The following is a 24292-nucleotide window of genomic DNA, read 5'->3' as shown; positions in this document are numbered from 1 at the left end:
AAAAAAAGAATCTATCACAGTATCCTCCACACAGCTCCTACAAGGTCTCGTTTTAGCCTTGATTACATCAAAAGCTAGGTTATTTTTTGTTCCATCAACAATCACTAACTTATGTAGGATGATAGTTTTACTCATGATGAATGTTTTGTTTAATATTTTCTTGTGCAAAATACACCATCCCTGAGATTCTCTTAATGTGCAGATTTCAAATATGACTAAGTTTTTGAGCTAATTCGATATTAAATAATCTAATACTATGTTTTTCAATCGACTTAAATGATAATATGTTGTCAAGCTCCATGCGATAAATTAATTAGTAAAGAATTTTGAAGTTTTAGTTAAATTTCATTATAATCATTGGGCTTGTCATTTTACAATTGCATTATTCTTCTAATCACACTAATATAATAAAGATATATTCATGCATTAATGGAAGAATGGACACATCAGAATAACATTCAACTAATAAGTTACTTTTTGGCTGGGTCTGGCGAGTAGATAGTTGGAAGCTAGTAGATACTGAATGTTTAAACATGATTTTAATAGTTTTTTTAATTGTTAAGGCTCGGAAAGTACAGAACTATTTTGAAAGAAAGTTTCCTGTTACTGGGAAACCACACTGTCCCGGGGCGACAAGCTATTTCCATGGGATGCAGCTGCAAAACTAATACAGAATAAATAGATTGGTACATACTTATTATACAACTGTAATAGGCACTGATTATTTTACGAGTTACTTACCTGATGAACCATTATATATACCAATCATTAACGATAATCAAATAATGTTGATGAGTATATAAACAAAGGAAAATGGTTTTAAGGACCCGTTTAAATATGCCTAAGTCTATACTATTCGCACAACAAGTTAAAGTTTGTGGGTGTGAATTTTCAAATTTATATTAGTCATGAGAAAGCCATGTTATTAAAATTCATGAGTTTCATAGACTATATTTTATTTGCCTTCAAGAAGTTCTTCCCTCTGGAATAAAAATGCAAGTCTGCCGTTAGTTTCTATTGTTAAATTTCAAAAACATTGATTTTTACCTAGATACACAGCCATGTTTATAAATCATATTTTATCTTATGGCTTGTAACACAGAAGATGGTAGTAGAGGTTACATAAAAAGAACCTGTTTGTAAAACATGTACTCAGCTATATCCAGTAAGAGTGGAGGCATCTCATCATGACTTTTTTTAAATTATTATTCTGACTAGCAGGGAAACACCCTGCAGACAATGTGTCTTAAGAGAACTTCTTCCTCTACCTGGAAATAATATAGCCTATGTTACTCGAGGATAGTCTAGCTATCCGCTAGGGAAATATTCCTTTAAATCGGTTCAGTATTTTCGTAGCTTTCAGGGTTCAAACAAACAAACAAACCTAAAATAGTTTCCTCTTTATTACATTAGTGTAGATTAGTATTGATGCAATTGCATCTATTACTTGTTGAACTGTTCATTGGAATTAATGATCTAAGCTGAGACAGTGATCAAATATTTAATATGGAAGGCTATTCATTGTGCACCTGCCATAGACCATGGATTATGATATAGGTAATATAAAAATGATATCAACCACATTCCCTAATTGATTTTTATGCCTATATTTTTCATCTTTTTTTTTTCTTGAGACTAATACAATTATAATCCTTCTGACATGAAACTCTTTGTTCTGTTTTTTGTGTGTTAAGTGATTTCTTAAAGAGGTGGAGAGGACTGAATTGGAATCCTAATCTGTTGGGATTATAGAGAAAGCGAGAGAAAATCTTGAAAACTTAAATAGTAAAAACTTCTTAAACCTACATGCTGACAATATGACAATGGAGAGTTAGATCTGATATGATGATGAAGTTGACAGAGATTTGAAGGAACTCTTACGCCTAATAAAGTTTATTATTTGATTAGAATCATTTAATTCATATTGATGAGAACTACCAATTTTTATGACAGCCTCTGCAAGTATGATTTTTTAAATGATCATTAAAATCGTTTATATTTTAAATCTTTTCGATTTTTATAGTGAAGTAATGATAGTCATTGAAATGAAGAGGAAGAAGGTAATAAATCATCACAAATAATACTTGCAATTTTATTAATTGGTTTTTAGCTGTTTCCCGTGGTTTCATCCATATCTCATAGAAACAAACTTTAGGGTACAAACAAGTAAATGATTCCACTTTATAGTATTAGTAACTGCATAAATTAAGGCATATAAAATACTAATTCAAGTATAGGTATATGTAAGGTAAACACAGGAGAAATCAAAGATATCAGTTTAGTAATAAAACATTTGAGGGATCAAATTGAGGGATATATTCAATAAGATACCAATTACCTACAATACACTACCTGTAATGGCTGCCAAGGATGTATAAATATGGCCTCTTGCCTCCCAAAACATTAAGGAATTCATTACCATACTGCTGAACACTCATCTACCTTCTAACCATGCATTGCTTAGGGCTTAGACGTTGTTTGGTTTGCGGTGAAGTTATTACTTAGCCACTACTACCCTTGTAACTATTGTTATTGTTATTTTGTAAATCTGCACTTATATTGTACAATTAATTTTTTATATTATAGCTTTATAAAGCTGGAGAGATTTTTGTTTGTTTGAACGCATTAATCATAGAAAGTACTGGTCCAATTTGAAAAATTCTTTCAGTGTTAGAGAGGCCCATTTCTCGAGGAAGGCCATAGGGTACTTTTTAACTGGCTTCGTTCAGAGGACCCCACGGGATGTGGGTGAAACTGCTGACAAAAGCTAGTTAAGCAATATGCATAGAGCTTATTCTTAAAAATGTCTCATGCACAGGAACAATACTTTTATCTTTAGTTGATGGGACGTTTTGTTGATGTTATTATATTATGAGATCCATTACGTACTGCACCTAATATATTTTTACGAAATGAAAACTAACAGGGAGATTACCACTTTGTGTACCTTATTTTTTTTTTAATCTTCTGAACAATCAATCAAATCACTCATTAGGTTTTTCTTTATCAACAAAAGTTATAATATATAAAGGGTTCCGTATTAAAACACTCTTTATTTACTAAGACCCCAGTACATAGCTATATACCGTCCGTTCGTATTTCACGACCCCATGGTCTGTCCTTTTACAAGACTATATAAAATAAGTGTGAAAGCATATCAGATTAATAGGAGTACTTTTATATTTATAAAACAATGCTTTCTATAATAAAAACCTGCGATAATACAATCCTCCCTATATGTATTTAATTCGAAATTATCACCTGTATGAGTATGTACCTGGAATTCCCCTTCAGAATTTCGTAATAAATGTTCATACCCTTTTAACCAGATGGTAATTCGATAAAAATATAATCTCTAAGTGATTAAAATCAGCATATTAATTCGAACCTATAACCGAAAATATACCTATAATACATAGTATGAATATTATCAATAGATTTTTAAACTTACAAACAATTTCACGTTTAAATTTCTCTGTAATTCGCATTATTTTAAAAAATCCTTCGAGTTTCAATTTGTTCGAGTGTCGACTGAATTAAAGTATGGATATCCAGTAAATAGTCGAAAAGCTAGCATACCTCAATTATCGGATTGCCAGCATCCGCCAGCGTTTTCACCCACGTCTTATGGGAACTACTTCCCGCACCCAGATAAAAATCTGCTTCATCGAAAAATGGGCTACCTAATATTTCTAAATAGGCTATCATAATAATATTCCTGAGATCAACGCGTTCAAGCAAACAAACATTTAAACAAACTTCAGCTTTATTATGATTACTTGATTAGTATAGATATCTCCCGTCTCGGGCTCGATTCTCGGCTCAGGCCGAAATCGCTTTGTGGGTTTTAGGAACTTTCACAAAGCAGAACCGAGTCTGGAAAGTGGTGTTTCGTACACCCGTGCTTCGGATGCCCTGCGCCTGATCTCTCCGCGGTTGTATCGAGTGCACTTGTGCACCACCATGCTCTGCGCAGTTGATCTCCTTATGTGAGAACAACCGCCGTGATCGATAATTGGTTAGGACGCCACTATAAGTAGATAGTAAAGTAATATATCAAAGTCATACACTACTAACCCTACTTATGGTGAAGCCTCACCATAGGTAGGTGAAAACATGCATTTCACATATTTGAACATTAAAATGCCCACGGGAAAATATTAATATTCAAAACAGCCAATATAGAAAATTATCGAATATATAATATCGAATCTTACAATAAATATAAAATATACGGCCAATGTATCTATTATCTAATTAACTACAAAAGTGACAGTGATTTGTTTCGAGAACGGTTTTGCTAACTGCTACCAATTTACAGTCTGGCCGTTTTTTGGTGCAGTTGACGGAGAGATCGCTTAGCCAGCAGCAAGGTCTTGTAGCACAACAATTCCGTACTTCAATTTCAACCCATATCTATCTGTTAATTTCAAGTTCGGTTAGGAAAGCACCACAGCTTAGACATATTGAAAATCGAATACATATTGAATTATCAAAGTTATAACAACGTTATCTTTCGAACCTATGCTAGGTGGTCGAATGTAAACTTTTTGAATTTGTTTGTTACAGGATGACATATTTTCTTGCTCGACCTTCCTAAACGTATCAGCGCCACGGAGCATCAGAATTCGGCGCTGACAGGCGCCAAACACTTCGATGAACCATATATGCCAGTACTGGCTATTGAAGATGCAAGGTAATTTTCTTTTTCAATCTTTTTTCCACTTAAGGACGTTTTTTTAACTCAGGGTATATTTCCACATGTTGTAGTAATTCAAATTGGTGGTGATAAAAAGAAACTCAGTCGTCCCCTACAGGTCCATTCAAAGACTAAGCTTGAATCTGAATCACTTAACCGTGTGGTAATATGGCCATGAGTGATGCGGGGTAGGTACGTGATGAAGTTTACGCTCCGTAAGTCCGGAGATACGTTGTCGGTGTGTACATACCATGCCACGTGCGTGTCATGTTTGATACTTACATCATTTCATGCAATACTCAAAATGGCAACTATACTACACACCACGTTCCGGTATGCGGTGAACAGTGCGAACCGCATCAGATATTGATGTACCACATTACCGAATACTACGCAACCGCCAGTTCATACTATTCTTTCATTATTATCATGTCACTAGAGTTAGTTTTTTGGTAACCCTTTTTTCTATTACAAGTTTATAACAATACAAATGTTTTGTCCATTTTAATAAATGCCTTGCCAAGACTGCGGCGAACAGTGGTGGTTCTTAACAAATAAGGAAAAACAGTGAAAAGAACAGCATCGAAGCGTGCACCATTGCTGCATTAGCTAGCATTCTAGAGTATAGGTAGTTCCTAGTAATGATACTAATATGATATATCCCAAAGATTATAAAGATTTTCGTGTTAGGCAGAAATATAGCTTATACATTAGTTAACTTAGTTACTACTACTTTTATTCGGGTGCGGGAATAGATCGCTTGTTCCGCTCGTACATAATAAAATTGAAAGTGAACGTTAGGTGAGTAGGAATAGGATTAATAAAATTCATACGAAGTGGAAGGTTTCCATTATTTTTACGAACTTTATTTCCTTAAGCCCTTCGGAGAGAGACAGGCACGCGCGGCCAATGAGACAATAGTCACAGTATGGAAATGTATAAAAACGTTTCGAGGCTTGGGACAATCGCTCGTTTTCGAATTGTATCTTTAAGTATAAAGTGGTATTACAAAACTACAAAAATAAAAGGAAGAAAGAGGGTAAACCAATATTGTCCTAGAACAGGACGATTGCCTTCCTGATCAGCACTTGGTGCAATCTGTTGAAAAACGGACTTTTGGTACGACCACCACACGGCACCAAGTGGCATATTATACGCCTTGCTCGGAGATGTATTGGATAGCACCATCTCTGGAGCTAAATCTATCTCACGCTGCGCTTACCAAGCGTAGTGAGTATAGGCAAATAAGTACCCCCAGCTTCATGGAGGCCTTAACCAAATCTCACAGATTGTGTTAATTGAAAATACGTTAGTGATAATATCAATTTACACTAAAAGAAAACTGACTGGTATAATAGCTTGCAAATTCTGATCAACAATATTTACCTGATTAGTTTTTAGACCGGGTGACACCCTATTACAAAGACTCGCGGTCCGTCAGCTACCAGGCTGTATCTCATGAAGAGTGAGAGTTAGAAAATTAATATTTTGGGGAACTCCCGTACAACGAACGTGAATTTTTGCTCTTTTTATAGAAATGAAACCCTTCGCGCACTCAGCTATCCATTGCTTCTAGAACATGCTTTGATGCTGATATTATGGATTTAATTTTTGGCTCAGCGAGCGTGGTGATCAACGCATTACTTCTATGCATAAGAGGCCTGATTAGGCATTAGTAAGTAACTGGGCATATGCCATATTGACTCATAGCAATCGAAAACCAAACAGAAGGAAGAAAATACATTTATGTCACATTTTTGAGCTATTGTTTAATCGAAAGTAATAGGTAGAGTACGTGAGGTGGGAAGGTACTTGTTTGTTTTAGTATAATAATGCAGCAATTCATGTACGCATATAGATATTCATCGTAACTGATACAATGCATGAGTGATATTGCAACAATCCATAGCCTGAACAATAAAATGTATGCCGATTTTAGAATTACTAGGTAATATTTTACAATATTTTTGTCGATTGCAAGATGAGGATCTGATTTCGAAGGGTATTATTTATTATCTAGTTTTAGTTATAAACTTATCAGTTGTAATCAGGGTTTAAATAGCCCGTGATAAAAGACGATATTCTCGCCCCCTATCACATTAAAGACAATATTATAATATCAGCATATGCGAGGCGTCATACAGGGCTATTATTTTAATTTTATTACTTGTAAATTATTCGGTCTAAACATATAAGTAGGTAAATATGTAGGTTTAGTAGGAACGGGTATTTATTAGACAGCCAGTTAGTAGTATTTACACATGATTTGAGGTATTGTATCGGCGCGGTTCTCATGGCGACGCTAGGACGGCGATAGCGGCAGACGGTCTCCATGACGACACTCCCTGGAGACTTCACACGCGGAGTAGGTACGGGTGCGATCAATCCCGGCCGGAGGAAGCCTGCGCTCACCGCGCCGCCACCGGCGCCGCCGTCGCCACTGCGCGGCTCCGTAGCTCGCGCTGCGGTCAACGCGCACTCTTCTCATCCTTTTAATCATTAAAAGGAAGACAACAAACATTCAACTTTAATGTTTCCTTTTAAATGGAAATTTTCAGTAGAAAGTTGCTACAAATACTATATGTTTTTGAGATGTTATTTGGAATTTGCATCTCACTCGTCTAAACTTTTTTTTTATAACTGCGAACTAAAGTCATATGTTAAACATAAAAAGAATTTTAAAAATTACATCATCATAAAACGAACCAAGAAGCGTCTTCCATGAATGTCATAAGTAAGCATTGATTACTGTTCCATATGGTTCACCCTCAGCTCCATATCCACAACTTAAAAAAGTAATTAGAATATGGTCAAGTTTTTCCACCTTCAGACAAACTTCGCAGTAGTCAATCGTTGATGATAAAGGATAGATCCACATCCTCATTCAGCCATTTCTATCATTATAGCTGTCCTATCCGTATCTGTTCTATAACTACTTCTCGCACTCGGATGAAAAGTAACCCCTATCTCCGGTTATAAAGTCTAGACTATACGTGTACCTTTTATTTATATCGGTCCAAAAGGACTTACTTTCGCAATTTTACATAACTATTGGTGAAGCATAGAAGATCTGGTAGTCGTTGGCTCTCGCTCTACATATTCTTCATTAGATTTAACCCGTTTGTATTCTTTAGGGCATAAAACGAGTGAGCTTGACACATTGACAAACAAAAAAGTCTCGGTGCTCGTTTACGATAACATCGCATATTCTTCGTAACTTGGCGATGTAACTTACACAATAAACGTAACGCAACACGTATGTACTGGCAACGCTTCGTCGGTTTTTCCTGATCTTGGCATTGGTCCTGCTTTGTTTGTAACATGTTTAAAATACAAATTGAAGATTAGAAAACTTTTTATTTGCTACACATTACGCAGTAGTCTGTTCGATAGGAGTTCAAAGTTTATAGCCCAATTACATTTCTGCTGGGATTAGCTCCGATTACCTCAAAGTGCATATCATTTTTAACCCCCGACGCAAAAACGACGGGGTGTTATAAGTTTGACGTGTCTGTGTGTGTGTGTGTGTGTGTGTGTATGTGGCATCATAGCTCCCAAACGGATGATCCGATTATAATGCGGTTTCTTTTGTTTTAAAGGTATGTCAGTCGGGAGTGTTCTTAGCTATGTTTGGTGGAAATCGGTTCAGGTCTTCAAGGTCATCAGCTCGATTGTTAGGTGTGATAGGAATGTTACACGCTCAGTTTACTTGCAAGCATATGTGGGATCTGAAATTTGAAACACTAATGTCTTCTGGAACCACTGAGCTGGTCTGCTGGTAGGGCACGAAGGTAGGAGACGTAACCCTGAACTGCCTTTTAGTAAACGCATCGTGTTTGGGCTCGTTGAATTTGTCTTGACGAGTTCTCTTCATGTTTCTGATTGACGAGAACTTGATGCTGGAAATGGGATGTGGCGGATGAAACCCTGGAATGCCGGAATGAAACGGATAAACCGATTTATGTTTTTACTGAAAGCTAGAATGACCAAAGGTTAATCTTTATTGTTTCTCAATCTGTGCAATTCTCCCAGAGCCAGTTTGTCATGAGGATTGTTAAACAGCTTCCTTTGGCTGAGATCGCATATAGCGACCCCATCTTAAAATAAAAGAAATTAAACGAAAGAAGGAAAAATTAAGGAGATCCTTCAAAAAGCATGAAATAAAATTAAATTATAAATTTAAAAAAACCCCCGACCCAAAAAAAGTACGCCTAAATTATGACAGAAGGTAAAAACGCTGAACCCTATAAAAAAGCATAAAATAACTTTTAACACTGCGTAAGTACCAACTAAAGCATGTCAGACTAAACAAAATTTTGACATGTCGGGGGACCGCTTTTTACCTTCAAAAATACTTACATAAATCAAATGATACCTACCTAATTACAACATTCGTATAAAAAAAAAACACGTATCTAAAGTAATGAATTAGAGCGGTCCCCCGACACGACAAAATTTTGTTTAGTCTGACATGCTTTAGTTGGTACTTACGCAGTGTTAAAAGTTATTTTATGCTTTTTTATAGGGTTCAGCGTTTTTACCTTCTGTCATAATTTAGGCGTACTTTTTTTGGGTCGGGGGTTTTTTTAAATTTATAATTTTAACTCTTGCTTATGTTACTTAGTGTAGGTTACCTACACATTGTAATCAAATCCAGATTTTTAAGAAACAAGGCACAGTTAGCTGAATAAACATTAAATCCATCCCAATGAATATCAATGCACAAATGCATTGTTCATCGCGTAGATCACAAGCTGTTCTGTTCCCGAGCTAATGCAAGTGATCAACAATCAAATAGCTCTCGATCTTTATATACATTTGAAAGCATGTTAAGGCGATTTAAAAAGATGTCCTTTCGTAAAGGAGTCTTAAGATTAATGTTTCAATATGTAATGTGTAACATTGCAGTTTCTACATTTTGCCGTTTTGCATAAGTAAGTGTAGGCAAAGTATAAATAAAAAAAATTGCAGTTTAACTTAGTGCTCGATAAGCTTGGAGTCCAATTTGTAGAAATAATTCTACCTAGTTTTGGGTACTATAGGTAATATTTCAGTGGTGAGGCACGTGACCTTGACCCCAGAGCATAGGCCTAACCTGCCCCAAAAGCGTTCAGTTATAAGTTGGCGGTCGATAAATAAGATGGGGTTCGCGCAAGCGCCAACATTCCCGCTCACCCAATCGATCTGTCCGCCCACGTGACGCAACGCATTTGCGGGGATTCTTTGCGGACGCCTCAGTCTTTATACTACAAATTTACAATTGAGCCACTGAAAGACCTAGGCTTTAAAGGGAGACCAGAGAAGCTGAGAAAAAGAAACCATATAAGCAAACTATAGAATAAATTGTACAAAGTAGCTATTATTTTTCATTAAGGCATATTGCTACCCATACAAATGCAAACCTTGAAATTAAGCACAAAAAACAATAAGAATGCAACGATCAACTTAGTCTATCTACCTAAGGCTCGTTTTTATATTTGGTCATAGTCAGCGTGAGCCAACAATTACGAAATATCATTATGACGTTAAGGTAGATGACGATAAATTCGTCATCCGTCTTCGTATTTTTAACCGACTATATGATTACACAACTTTATGAAAACAGGTGTTGACCAAGGAAGAATAAAGGTTACTCTCACTAGTCAGCAAGGTTTTAATAGACCGTTTCTTAACACTACCAAGTTCCCGCCCTAATTTGGTCCTTATGGAAAACAATCTGTCACCAAGTAATTAATTTTAATGCAAACATAGTTATTTATTAGTTTCAATTTCTTGTGATCAAACATTTCGAAAGCAGAGTCATCTTGGTAAAATAGATCAATCTAGAATCAACATCATTCTGATATACCGAACTGAACAAAGAACATATTTATCTGTATGATGATAAGATAACAAGTAAATGCCTAATTTGAAGGTAAATAAGAAAACTGAGGGTTTGATTCATATGAAGGACTATGCGATGGGGACAAGACTAGAGTCCATCCGGTCCCCAACCAATATATTGCGCCATTTATATTCTCATTAGTTGTTTCATTTGATGAGATTATCTACGCTCCCTCGAGGTTGAAGCTCATCATTTCTTGTAAACATGATATTGGTTGAGTTCATTTAAACTTAACAGACTGTAAAGATATCTAAGTATGATGAGGAAAGTTTGTAGTCTAGTCATCAAACTAAATACAAGCAACATAAAAATTGCTTGTACAAAATGGATAGATCAATTTCTTACTTGTTATCCTTGAAAAGGGAAGAGATGGCCATTATTATAATAACGTTAAATAAACGGGATCAAGAATTAAATATGTTCATCTGAATGTTTTCTTCAACTATTTGAAATAAGCGAATTTGAAGTAACTCATTTAAAGAATTGGGTATATTTTACTTTGACATCAGTAGCTGGTTTAGGATCATATTTTCTTGTTTTCAACGATAAAACTGACCCTTAGTTAGGGGAATCACTACATACCTGTTGTCTACTTTCAGACTTCACTAGATCAGGGGAGAATGAAAATTGTTCATAATTTTGCTATAGTGCGAGGATTTTTGTAGCCTAATCGTATTTGAACTATTTGCTGATTTTTTCTACTAGACTGAGTATTAACAAATATTATCCTAAAAACTTTATGTTCTTATTGCCAGAGCTGCAGGTAAGATCTTTAAGTTTAGCAGCTCAGCTTGGTCGGAATTTTCCCAAATCCATTGGCCATAGGCCACTGAAGTGAAAATTTAACAACGTTTGCAACTAGGTCACAGTCAGGATCACCATATTATGTTCGTGGCCTACCAAGCTTGGTTTAGGCTTGAGGGTCCAACAACGAATTTCCGAACAGTGCTCTGTACGAGATTCTGAAAACCCACAAAGTGATACCGTCCCGAGTCAGGAATCGAACTTGGGCCCCGTGCAAGGTAGTTGCATTCGCGACCAGTTATTTAAAGCTGGTTTAGCTAGTACATTTTTAACTGGGTAGTTAGTGAAAACTATTATTTAACTAAAATTCTATTAGCTCCTAATGTACCATTCTGTGTCACCTGTCTCTGAGAGGACACACTATGTTGAGCCTTCCTAGCCATTTGTAAATAGGAAAAACCCACCTATAACCCGAATCAGAAATTAATCAACTCATATTTCTCATTCTCACGTGAATCATTTTAGTCGGTCAATGTCAACAATAAGTAAAGCTCTTGGTATTTAGTACAGTTATGTGTATTTCTGAAAACATCTGAATGTCAATTGAAATAGGATTTTGAAAATGAACTAAATGAATGGGATAGATTAACGCAGTAGCACGCATGTAAATAAATAAATAGCCCTGTAGTGAACACGAAGATACCGGTGAAGCGGAATTAGAATGAAGTGCGCGGCGCGAGTCGCGGCGGCCGTGTGCCACGTCATTGCCGTGACCCACTGACATAGTTCCGCGGGGCCGCCTGCACCGATATCTGCACGCGCCGCGCTCTTCCTCTACTGCCCCTTTACTCTTTTACCTATCATTTGTATTTCAATGAATTTGAATCATAATTTATTCCCTGTTACGTTGGAAACTTATGATTTCAGAAATGTTAAATGCCAAACATTATATTTATTAACTCACTATCCTCGTATCTAGGTTGGTGTTATCATAGTATAATTTAAAATATATCTTACAATAGTTATCACATAGTTTAACTTATTATGTGTCTAAATCATTATAAATATATTTTAAAGCATAATCACATATTAAAAACATAATATAGGTCATATGTTCTGTAAAATGTTACCTGTTTTTAGTTGTCTGTATTGTTTCTATTGTAGAGTTAAATAAAAATCTCGCTATTGAGTTATGCAATGGATGACCTTGTTATCTAAATTGTGCACTTGACACAAATACTGTTCCATTTCACTTTCATGTAGGTACGAGTGCCTACGTCACAGCTTACAACGTATCGTGGTCTGTCGCGCGATTTAGTCGTTTATTTTATGTCTAGTGTTATAAAAGACCTAGTTAAACCGTCACGATTAATAACAATCGTTTTCAATTATATAACAAAAGAACATATTATTTATTTTATATTATTTCTTATATTAAAACGAAAACGTAGAAAACCGATTGTAATTCTAAATTATACACCCACGGTAACCTTTATGATATGTTATGTTGGATTATATAAAGCAAAAACTAATACCCCTAACTTTCGATAACATTGTTCTTTGTTCTATCTGAACAATCTACTGTTTATTTAACTCTACACACACTGCGTCACGGGATCTTGTTAGACGGACGTATTGCTTCCAAGTACCATTTAAAGTATAGAATAAATATTTCAATATCAAATTAGTATATTATTTCTTTTATTCCCATACCTCCTATAGGTTATGGGCCCAGTGCGAAAAAGGACATTTAGTAGTGAGAACATTCAGTAGTGCGTAGTGACAGTAAAGTGCATAGTTGTAAATAAAAATAAAGTTGTGACAATGGAAAAAGTGAAAAGAAACATTAAGCCTTTTAATGGAGAAAAGTACAGTGTATGGAAATTTAGAATTCGTACACTGCTTTCAGAGTTAAACTTGCTCAGTGTTATTGACGAAGAAATTCCTGGAACGCGATCCGCTGAGTGGGAAAAGAATAATAAGGCAGCCAAAAGTATTATAGTCGAATATTTGGCGGACTCATATCTTAATTATATTAATGAAAATGGGACTGCTCAAGCAGTTTTAAACATTTTGACGCGATCTATGAAAGGAAAAGTGTAGCAACTCAATTAGCGCTGAGAAAACAATTATTGGGATTAAAATTAAAAGCCGATATACCCTTGATCAAACACTTCTCAACATTTGACGATCTGCTGACAGAATTATCAGCTGCTGGAGCTAAATTAGAGGAAACGGACAAAGTAGCTCATTTATTACTTACTCTCCCGAATACATATGATGGCGTTATCACTGCAATTGAGACACTATCTGAAGAAAATATCACTCTCGGTTTTGTAAAACTAGACTATTAGATCACGAAGTAAAATTAAAAACGAGAGTCGTGATACCAGTTTAAAGATACTCCATGTTGAAGAAAAATATAATAAAACAGATACAATCGCACAAAACAAAACTATTTGAAGAATACAACATTCAAGAAAACAAACAAACAAAAATTTGTGAAATGTCATTACTGTGGACGCAAAGGACACAAGAAACAGGATTGTTTCTATTTCAAAAGACAGACAAATATACAAAACAATGCCCCAGAAAGGACAAGACAAGTCCAAACTATTGCCCTGCAAGAGGGAACGACCTCGAATTCTTCTTTTTCAGGATTTGCGTTCATGACAAGCGCATACCATTATGAAAAAGACCACTCGACAATTAAATTCCTATTAGATTCAGGAGCGTCTGATCACATCACAAATAGAGATGATCTCTTCACATCGTTTGAATGTTTAAATCCTCCTTTAAAAATTTCAGTAGCTAAAAACAATACATTTATTTCAGCAACTAAAAGGGAAACATAAATCTTATCAGTCAAACAGGAGTGCAAGGAATACTTACAAATGTATTGTTCTGTGCCGAAGTACCATATAATTTAATATCGGTATCAAAGATGCAGCAAGCAGGATTCACCATAATATTTGATGACAAAGGCACACAAATTACAAAGGAAGGTAAAATCATCATGAAAGGTAAGACATTGAATAATCTTATAGTTCTAGAGTTTAAAATACCAGTAATAAAAGGGAATCCGCTTCCCAAGCATGTTATGTTAATGAAAATAAATATGAATTATGGCATCAACGCCTAGGACATATAAGTAAAACTAAATTCCTGCAGTTAAAATGTCATAATATGATTGATGACTTAGATGAAATAAATACCGTAACTCCAAATGATAAGTTGTGTGAAGCATGCATAAATGGGAAGCAGACTCGCCTGCCTTTTAATAAAGTTAAAGACAAAAGTTACATTAAACGCCCTCTGTTTATTGTGCATTCAGATGTTTGTGGTCCTATAACACCTCCAACAATAGATAACAGAAATTATTTTGTTTTATTTGTTGATGAATACACACATTATTGTGTGGTGTATATGTTAACTTACAAATCAGAAGTGTTTACAGCTTTTAAAGACTATGTCGCTAAAAGTGAGGCTAAATTCAATTTCAAAGTAGTAAATCTTTTAGTGATAACGGTGGTGAATACTTATCCACCGAAATGAAAAACTACTGTAGAGAAAGAGGCATAAGCTATCATTTAACAGTTCCTAGGACCCCACAGTTAAATGGTGTTGCAGAACGTATGGTTCGCACAATAACAGAAAAAGCTCGTGCTATGTTAAATGGCACTAAAGCATCAAAACGTTTTGGGGAAATGCAGTTTTAACTGCAGTTTATTTAATAAATATTACGCCTACGAAAGCTTTAAGTCAATCAAAGACACCATACGAGATGTGGCATGATAGGAAACCAAGCATTAAAAATCTCAGAGTTTTCGGTTCAACTGTATATGTTCATAATAAAACCAGTAAAACAAATTTGACAATAGGTCGTGGAAAGGAATACTGGTAGGTTATGAACCCAATGGTTATAAAGTTTGGAATACAGAATTCGAAAAATATGAAACTGTAAGGGACGTTGTAATTGATGAGACTAATTTTATCGAATCTAGGCCTTCATTACGACCTGAACGGAGTAATAATACATATTCCCAAGACGAAACTGATAATGACTCCGTAACAAAATCAGTGTCTTATAAGTCTCATAGTTCTGGCCCTAAATCAGATAGCTCTCAATCTGATGAATGCAGTACAAGTAAAATTCGAAAAATCGGTAGTCATGAAATACCGAATGAACCTGAAAATGAATCTGAGAGTAGTTTGAAACACAAAAATCAGGATAAACCTGATGAATTTTTAAATTTACGAAGAAGTGAAAGACTGAAAACATGTTCGCGTAAATCATATAATGAAAATGACTATGATGTCTATAGTGCGTTATCCATCACAAGTAATATACCAAAATCATTAAATAAAATTAAATCTCTGAACGATAGGAATCAGTGGGAAAAAGCAGTCAGAGAAGAACTCAATTCTCTTAAGAAAAATAATACATGGACATTAGTACCAAAACCATTAAATAAAAATATTGTAGACTGTAAATGGATATTCACTATTAAAAATGACGTTTCAGGTCAACCTTCAAGATATAAGGCACGTCTTGTCGCTAAAGGTTTCAGTCAAGAATATCTTAGTGATTATAATGAAACATTTGCACCAGTTGCTAGAATAGCAAGCTTTAGATTCTTAATTAGCTACGCAAATCAATATAATTTACTGATTCATCATATGGATGTAAAAACAGCATTTCTAAATGGTACACTAAAGGAAGAAATCTACATGAAAGTTCCTGAAGGTGTAAAATGTAAAGATAATTACGTATGCAAATTAAACAAAGCTCTTTATGGCTTAAAACAATCAGCTAGATGTTGGTACGAAACATTTGAACAATGTCTCAAAGAAATAGGTTTTCAGAACTCCCCAGTAGATAGGTGTATATATATGAAAGGTAAAGGAGACATTTCTAAAATATTTACGTAATCTTGTACGTCGATGATTTAGTTATAGCATGTGCAGATTTGCAAACAATGAATAATTTCAAAGCATATTTAATGACTAAATTCGAAATGACCGACTTACACGATATCAAATTATTTTTGGGCATTAAAATAGAGAGACACCATGATAAAATTACTTTAGACCAAAGTGCTTACATTAAAACCGTTTTGAATAAATTTAATATGAGTGATTGCAATCCTATAAACACACCGATGGAGCTTAAATTAAACTATGAAGCTCTTAACGCTGATAAGAAGTGTGACGCACCATGCCGTCACCTGATCGGTTGTTTAATGTACATTATGCTTTGTACGCGTCCGGACTTAAGTACATGCGTAAATATTTTAAGTCGGTACACAAATAAGAACAATAAAGAATTGTGGTTATGCTTAAAGCGAGTTTTAAGATATATCAAAGGCACAATTGATTTGAAGTTAACATATACAAGAAATAATTACAATAACATCCTAAGTGGATATGTCGACTCAGATTGGGGTGGCCACGATTGTAATGATAGGAAAAGCACTACTGGATATGTGTTTAAATTATTTGATCAAAATACAATTACATGGTGTACAAAGAGACAAACATCAGTAGCGGTCTCGTCTACTGAATCCGAATATATGGCTTTATATGAAGCTGTTAAAGAAGCATTATGGCTTAAGTCTCTGGCAGAAAGCATAAACTTAAAATTAATAAGCCCATTATTTTATATGAAGATAATAACGGATGTATTAGCATAGCTAATAATCCAACAAGTCATAAAAGGTCCAAACACATAGATATAAAATATCATTTCTCTAGAGAACAAGTTGAGAAAAATGTAATAAAATTAAATTATATTTCCACAGGTAACCAGTTGGCAGACTTGTTGACAAAACCTTTACCAGTCGTGTCTTTTATAAGACTGAGAAAAGGATTGGGTATAGAATAAGTTTTAATTTAAGTACAATTTCATTATGAAATGGTCTGATCAGGTTTTTCTGGGTTTTCCCTGATCCTGTGCAGCAAATGTTGGACCATTATTGTACAGTTGTCCCAGACCTTACTTGGAAGTATAATATGTTACGTCGTATTTATAAGTTGGTATTCACTTTGTAATGTTGAATTGTAGACTAGATACTGTATAGTAAACTAACGAATGACTAAAAGTTAGGGATTAATTTTTGAGGGGGCGTGTTGGATTATATAAAGCAAAAACTAATACCCCTAACTTTCGATAACATTGTTCTTTGTTCTATCTGAACAATCTACTGTTTATTTAACTCTACACACACTGCGTCACGGGATCTTGTTAGACGGACGTATTGCTTCCAAGTACCATTTAAAGTATAGAATAAATATTTCAATATCAAATTAGTATATTATTTCTTTTATTCCCATACCTCCTATATGTTATTCCTTTTTGCTGAAATAATTAAATGAATATAATTACTTTTGCACCTCTGGCATTCGGTTCTCTTTCGATCAAATAAGTTATAAATAACTCATGCATGATATACCAAGTAGTTACTAGTAGTAAGAGTAGTCTTCTTGATAAATAATATAAGTAATGGATTATTCATGTACTGTTTTTCACGACAAATAGAACTTAAGTTTTAAAAGGTTTGCCTACATCGTGATGTTGATTGTTTATAATATTTTGGTCGTGTTTCGCAACAAATAGATGGCTAATGAAATAGCAAACAATTTTTTGTTATGTATTTATACGTCGTACTGAATCGTATTATACTCGGGTTTATTCGGCTAGTTGAGCGCGTCGTGTCGGTGAGCGAGATCGCAGCAGAGTTCGCTCAGTTAGAAGTGACGTTGGTGTGACTATAATAGCGATACTGTTCAGTCCGTCAGTCCACCTTCTCACGCTCTTGCTCTTAGCCTTCGCTGTCGTCGTCACCGTCGTCGCCGTCGACGTTCTGCGTCGTGTCGCGCCGCGCCGCCCGCCGTGTTGATAATTTGTAAAGCGCCGAACGAAAAGGATGTGTGTATATCTACGTCTCGCCTTTCAGTTGACTTTCATCGTCGTTTTGTAGCGAACGTTTCGCACGGATATCGATAGGAAATTGCACTATCACTACGTAATAAAGTTATTGCATGTCCTAGACGGCAAATATTAAATTTTAACGAGACGTAATTCAAACTTCAGTACCTAGTTTTCGGTTAATTAGTTTTGTAGCAGAATTAAGAGTGTGAATTTAGAAACCTTCATAGTATTGAAAAATAGCGTCGCGGCGGTCGTGGCGCAATGCAGTGTATGTTTGGATGCGGATACGTATTGTGCTGTTTAAAATTGATCCTGGGATACATACGTTTTTCAAATAGTGGAAGTGAACGCTTGAGTGTGTCCTAGCCATGCTACCTATGGTACAGACAGAACCTGTGCATTTCAATTGCGGGGTATCTGTCAATGTGGCCGCTTCCCCTCCGGCTACATTGCCACCCTCGCTTACACCGGATTCCGATGTGGATGAACTAGTCGACATCTTCTTCGACGTTGATGTTGCTGTCAACACATTGCCGAGGTAATTTGCTAAACAAAACATACAAATACATCGCTATAACAATTATAGCATGGAGCTAGCTCGTGAAACACAATACACTGAGTTTTAGCCTAATATTATTGTGTATTATACAACCATAGCCTCAAACGTGCATTAAAATACGGCGTAGCATTATACAGCGATGGAAATCTCACATTCTTAATTTCATGCTGAAATGTTTGTTTCACAAAGTTTATATGATTCGAAACGATATTTTGTATTGTAATCAGTCAAGTCACAACATCGGACCAATGACATACAATACCGAGACCCAGAATGATTGCGGGTCACATAATGAAGATAAAATTAGTAATTACGAATGATAAGAAAATATTAAACCAACAATATAACGCTAATCCATTTGCTTGATCTTGTGTTTGAGAATCAATATCGAAGGGGTTCTTGAATTAAGTAAAATTAAAATTGCGTAACAAGAAATGAAGTACGCTTGTTGTAAAACCAAGTGAAAATGTCGTTATCGTGGAGTTACATAAGTTTATAAATTTTAATTTTTATACTAGTCGATTGAGGCGTGTCTAACACGAAATTTTAAGGCTTCATTATAAACAATACTCTCAAGATGTTTGAAATAATTTCACCATAAGTATTTATTTATCAGTCATCACAAATGTGAAAAGGTTAAAATCAATAACTCGATTGCAAATTAGATTTTAATATCTATTTTCAGTGCATATCATCTGCCTAGCCTTTTACATGTAATAACGTAATAATTCTATCAGTTCAGGAAGGAATCCTTCCATGACTCATGTGTTCATCGAGACAGCGGTGTTGTTTGTAAACCTTACATGACAATGTGAAATTTTCCGTCACATAATTGATTAAATATTATAACTTCTTTTGCACATCATTTCCTGAATTAATTCAAGCCGACGAGAAAGGTGCTCGATTAAACAAATCTCCCCCTTAATATAACTATGTACATACCCATTCAGTACATTGTAATTATCGATATTTGTTCATTTGCTACCCACAATAACAAGTCTTATAGCTACAGTTATGCAGCGTTGCAATTAGTAGAAAATATAACTAGCAAAACAGAGCTCAGGTTTAATTTGCAATTTAAGCTTATTTTCTAACCCTGTCTTGTCACACAATAGTAATGAAAATAACATTTAATTAGCACCATCTGCGGAGATTCATCAAGCGGCCTAAATAAAACAAGCTAGTTTTTAAATTTTCCTCTGGTACTGAGAGCAGGAGCCATCACCACGCACACATTGCGTTGTAGTCGTTGTTCTGAGCAGCAAGGTTGCGAAGTTATATGAAAACACCGTTTCAGTATAATAATACTACAATAAATTAACGACAAAAGATGAGTTATTGTTTGTGCTAATTTATAATATAAAAGTCACGATTATTTTTATCTCTAATCCGTCTGCGATTGCACACGTGTGTGTTGCTTACTGTAACTTGTAGCTACCTACATCACGCCGAGGTTTGTAAAATGAAGACCTCCTTGAACGATTTAATCCATTTCCTTTTAGCTAGATTCGGCGGTTTCAATTAAACTTGTGTAGCCAAAGGCATACTACTAAACCTTGATACTGAGTCGTATAGCATTCAAAGATACAACAGAAAGATGACGATATAGACGTTATTGGCTTCCATATCTGTAGATAAGGATCGTTTCAAACGATTTTCTTTTGCCTTCTTATGATTGGTTTTGTAGAGTTGCGACTACGACAAGCTACAACTAGTCCAGCTATGCGATTCTGTAACAAACACATCATCGATGCTAACAACGACGAGTTCATAGATGTCGCATCGTAGACATCGCTTTTAAAAACAACGATGATAAAAACCGTATTCGCTTAGCAAAAAAACTCGTCGACGATCTGCCGAACAACGATGAAGGCTAGGATGTTTACAGTGTTGCCAAAATTCCATTTAAAGTATAATCGAGAAAATCTCGACTAACGTTTTTTGGCGTTATTTCGACATTTTAAATCAATGTCAATGCATAATATGTATGTATAAAACACATTCTATTCGTTATACAACGAATATTTAATTAATTATATCATTTTCGATATAGAAAATAATGAGTCAAATTTTTGACATTTGTTATAATATAGGTTATGTAGTATAATATATAGTCTGTGTCATTTCAAAACTTTTCAAAACCAAAACAAACATTTTGCTCATAACTGGATTATATCTTTATTTGTCTAAATACGAGATTTCAAAGCTCCAAATGGCTTTAAGCGGTCAAGTGGACTTTAAAAAAAGTTGTACACCTAACCAACGGCATTCTACTTGTCCTGTGTTTTAGTTTGTTTCCAAAACTATCGAAAGTAAGTACACAGTACGTAACTTTTATATTTTAATATACAATACAGTCTTTGTGAACTACGTCTATTAACTAAAATATTTATCCTTTAGTGTCTCGCAACGCACTGCCTTCGTTGAGTCAGCTGGAAGAGCTAGTAAGCTTTTTGGAAAGCAAACCATGTGGGGCCATCATCAGGTCAGTCATCAGGCACGATCCGAAAACAACAGCCCCATACAGTGACGCAGTGGGTGTATGAAAATACTGGAGCAATGGTGTAAGGTTAGTAATCAATAATCATTTATGTAGTGTGTGTTTACTGTTGCATTGAATCATGGTTAGTAGGTCCTCTTTTACATTGTGTTTTGTATGTATTAGGTACTAAATAAAATTAGTATTGACAGCAGGCATATACAATGATTTTACTCTATGCTTCAAATTCAATCATAAAGGCATTTGAAATTGCAACTGAAAGTTAAACCATTCCAAGCAAATAGTTGTTTTATTTATTTTATATATTACCATATAATTTTTGCTTGTGTTGCAGTACTGGCAGGACAAAAAGGAGCAGTTCAGAGGAAGTCCAGTTCTATTGCAGCTGCGAGGCAACATGAAGAATTTGCCAGAACTCGGTGTAATCGAGTTAAAAACACATTCCATTATGCGAGGAGAATGTTTTGGAATCTGAATTTAGATAAATAAATCCATGTTCATTATAAAATACAAAATAATAAAAAGACATGTTGAATTAAAATATTGTTTTATTAATTAATGATTACAGAAAAGTTAAATATTTTTATAAAAATAACTTTGATACCTGCACACTATTGTGTAATGTTAAAAATGTTTATATTACTATTTGACATACACAGGTAAAGTACATATGTATTGTTAGAAGGTGTCACACATATTATTGTTTATTAAATAACTTGTAGCATGACGTCCACAGTCCAAGTCACTGCTAGAGTCCGGCTTGCTTGTTCACCGGGTCACAGTTGCTTCTTACCTCGTACTTATCAATAATATCTGGATAGTTGAAGGCATCTACTGTATATTGTTGAGTCCTTGAGGCAGATGCCTTGGAGACATTGTTCTTGCAATGTCACAGCATTATTTGGTATATAAATCCCACTAACATAAAAATTAACAGTAGGTACATACAAAAGGTTGATGGACAGTAAGTTATAGGCACCTATCCACTGTACTGTATGATGATTTATATTATATTGATTAAGTGTAATTTATTGGTCTGGTTGCTAATTCCTCCTTAACGATTCACCTTTGTTAGGAAAGGAGAAATTTTCTTTCAACTGTCTAATCTGTTCTTCAGTCAACCTTAATATAGTTTCTATCAATAGTTAGTAAATCCATAATACGTATCACGGAGGCCTGACTTCTTATTTATTTAATTATCTTGATGTTTAGTTACTTCCAACAAAATAATCATACAGGAAAGACGAACTGCCATCTAAAACATTAAAAATTGGCGTAAATGTTTCAGGAATTAAAGTACGATAAACAAAACATCATAAAAACATATTTTCACATTGCAATTTATTGAATAACTTGTTTTACTTACATTTTAATCGCCTTCATCCAAGAAAACATCCACAATTTACAAGCTTTTCGGTTTGACAGATAAAATCGAGGGCGAAGGCGAGGTTGTCGTTGCAGGCGAGGATGTTTCGTGTTGCTGAATACCGATTTTCATACATTTGGCTCCAAATGTTAGTTCTATGTCACGCCGTCAACATCGTTGAGGCGCTACGATCGCGCAATTTTAACTAATGAATACCGCCGACTTTTCATCTGATGTTACAACGATGATTTCTTGGTTGTAAAGATGTTTTGCCTTAGTGAATCGCACCCCAGACTCTAAGCATAATAATCTCAGTTACACTGTGGTAGGCGAATGATAAAGATTTTTTCAAAGAATTGACTCATTTATGTGTAGGATATAATGCAATATCAGTGATTATTATACAAAGAACAGGTGTGTTTAAGGTAAAACATGAACTACCTGATAGGCATATCAAAGATTTAAGCTAAGTAAGTAACTTTACTAAACCAAGCCATCAATCTTGAATAGTAACTTATACGGACTGATAGATATTCATATTCTGTGCATAAACGATTCAAAATTACGTGTTTATTTTACAGAAGAAGAAACCCCAGTTGACGTAACTATGTATTCATCGTAGGTACTGCACCCTCAACTTTCAAAAAGTGAAAGTCTTCAAAATCGGCCTAGTAGTTTTTGCGTGACGCTCTAAGTGATAGAACAAATACTAATAGGTGATACATGCAAAGTAATAGTGTTTCAGTTCTCGAGGAAAAGATAGTTGCAACTATCTATTAAATATTATATTTCATATGTGAATCCGTGTGTATAAGAGAAAAAATACTTGCCTTGCTTCACCATACGTATAGACCATTGCTTTGTTTTGCAATTCGCTGGTAAGTTAGTATTAATAAACCAAAGGTATATTTTATAGTGCTTGTAGAACTAGCTGAAATAATAATTATTTACTTAATTCTGTTAATAGAGGCGTAGCTAGATTGCTGATTTTTCCGATCAACTTCTTCCGGTAACGTTAAATTACGTTCCCACTTTTCCAATATAAGGATAAGGTTGCTCTGCATTGGGCGTTGGTCCAGCGTAGGCGTTTCATGCCGTGTATTGAATCTGGGTTCGCAGTTTTAATGACTAATATAAGTTATTTGGTTAATCAAAATATAATTCGTTGTAAATAAATTAACCTCAAATGGTATTAATCATATCACCAGGTCGCTTTTAATACATACTTTTACCACTCTATTGATGCACTCAAAAATCATGTAGTGGCAATAATTACTTATTGCATCACAAAACTATCATTAGCGTAGTCTCTCCGTAGCATTTGCGTAGCAACTGTGTAGCGTATCCGTAACATTTGCGTAGCGGCTACGTAGTATCGGCGTAGTGTCTGCGTAGCGCCTTCGTAGTTTCAAGAAATATCTTCACTTAAACTGTTAAGATATCGCGATTATTATTTATATGCTAAATGCAGTTTTAAATTGCTTTAGTTGTAATTAAAATAAGCAAGTTTGTTTTCAATGGTTAATTTCCTTGCAAATAAAGTTAGAGTTTTAAACTATTTCTTTCTTGATGCTAGAATCTAATAATGAAAATATTAATTCAAGATATT

The 24292-nt window shown here is 34.9% G+C and overlaps 1 protein-coding gene and 1 long non-coding RNA gene across 8 annotated transcripts in view; both read left to right on the top strand.

Moving 5' to 3' along the window:
• LOC110371968 (trithorax group protein osa) overlaps positions 1–24292 on the top strand; it is a 42338-nt gene that overhangs the window by 727 nt on the left and 17319 nt on the right. For 4 of the 7 annotated variants that reach the window (XM_049852347.2, XM_049852342.2, XM_049852344.2 and 1 more), the window contains exon 1: positions 18262–18796. In XM_049852347.2, the coding sequence (XP_049708304.2) occupies positions 18627–18796 (170 nt within the window). In that variant the 5' untranslated portion in view covers positions 18262–18626. The other 3 variants (XM_049852346.2, XM_049852343.2, XM_049852345.2) reach the window with 2 other exon arrangements.
• LOC126056727 (uncharacterized) lies at positions 20835–22183 on the top strand. Its single transcript, XR_010276571.1, has 3 exons — positions 20835–21129; positions 21218–21386; positions 21652–22183. It is a non-coding gene; the product is annotated as an uncharacterized LOC126056727 (long non-coding RNA).

The sequence above is a fragment of the Helicoverpa armigera genome, chromosome 6 (assembly GCF_030705265.1).
Source record: "Helicoverpa armigera isolate CAAS_96S chromosome 6, ASM3070526v1, whole genome shotgun sequence".
NCBI classification, from domain to species: Eukaryota; Metazoa; Arthropoda; class Insecta; order Lepidoptera; family Noctuidae; genus Helicoverpa; species Helicoverpa armigera.
This window is presented reverse-complemented; position numbering and strand designations above follow the sequence as displayed.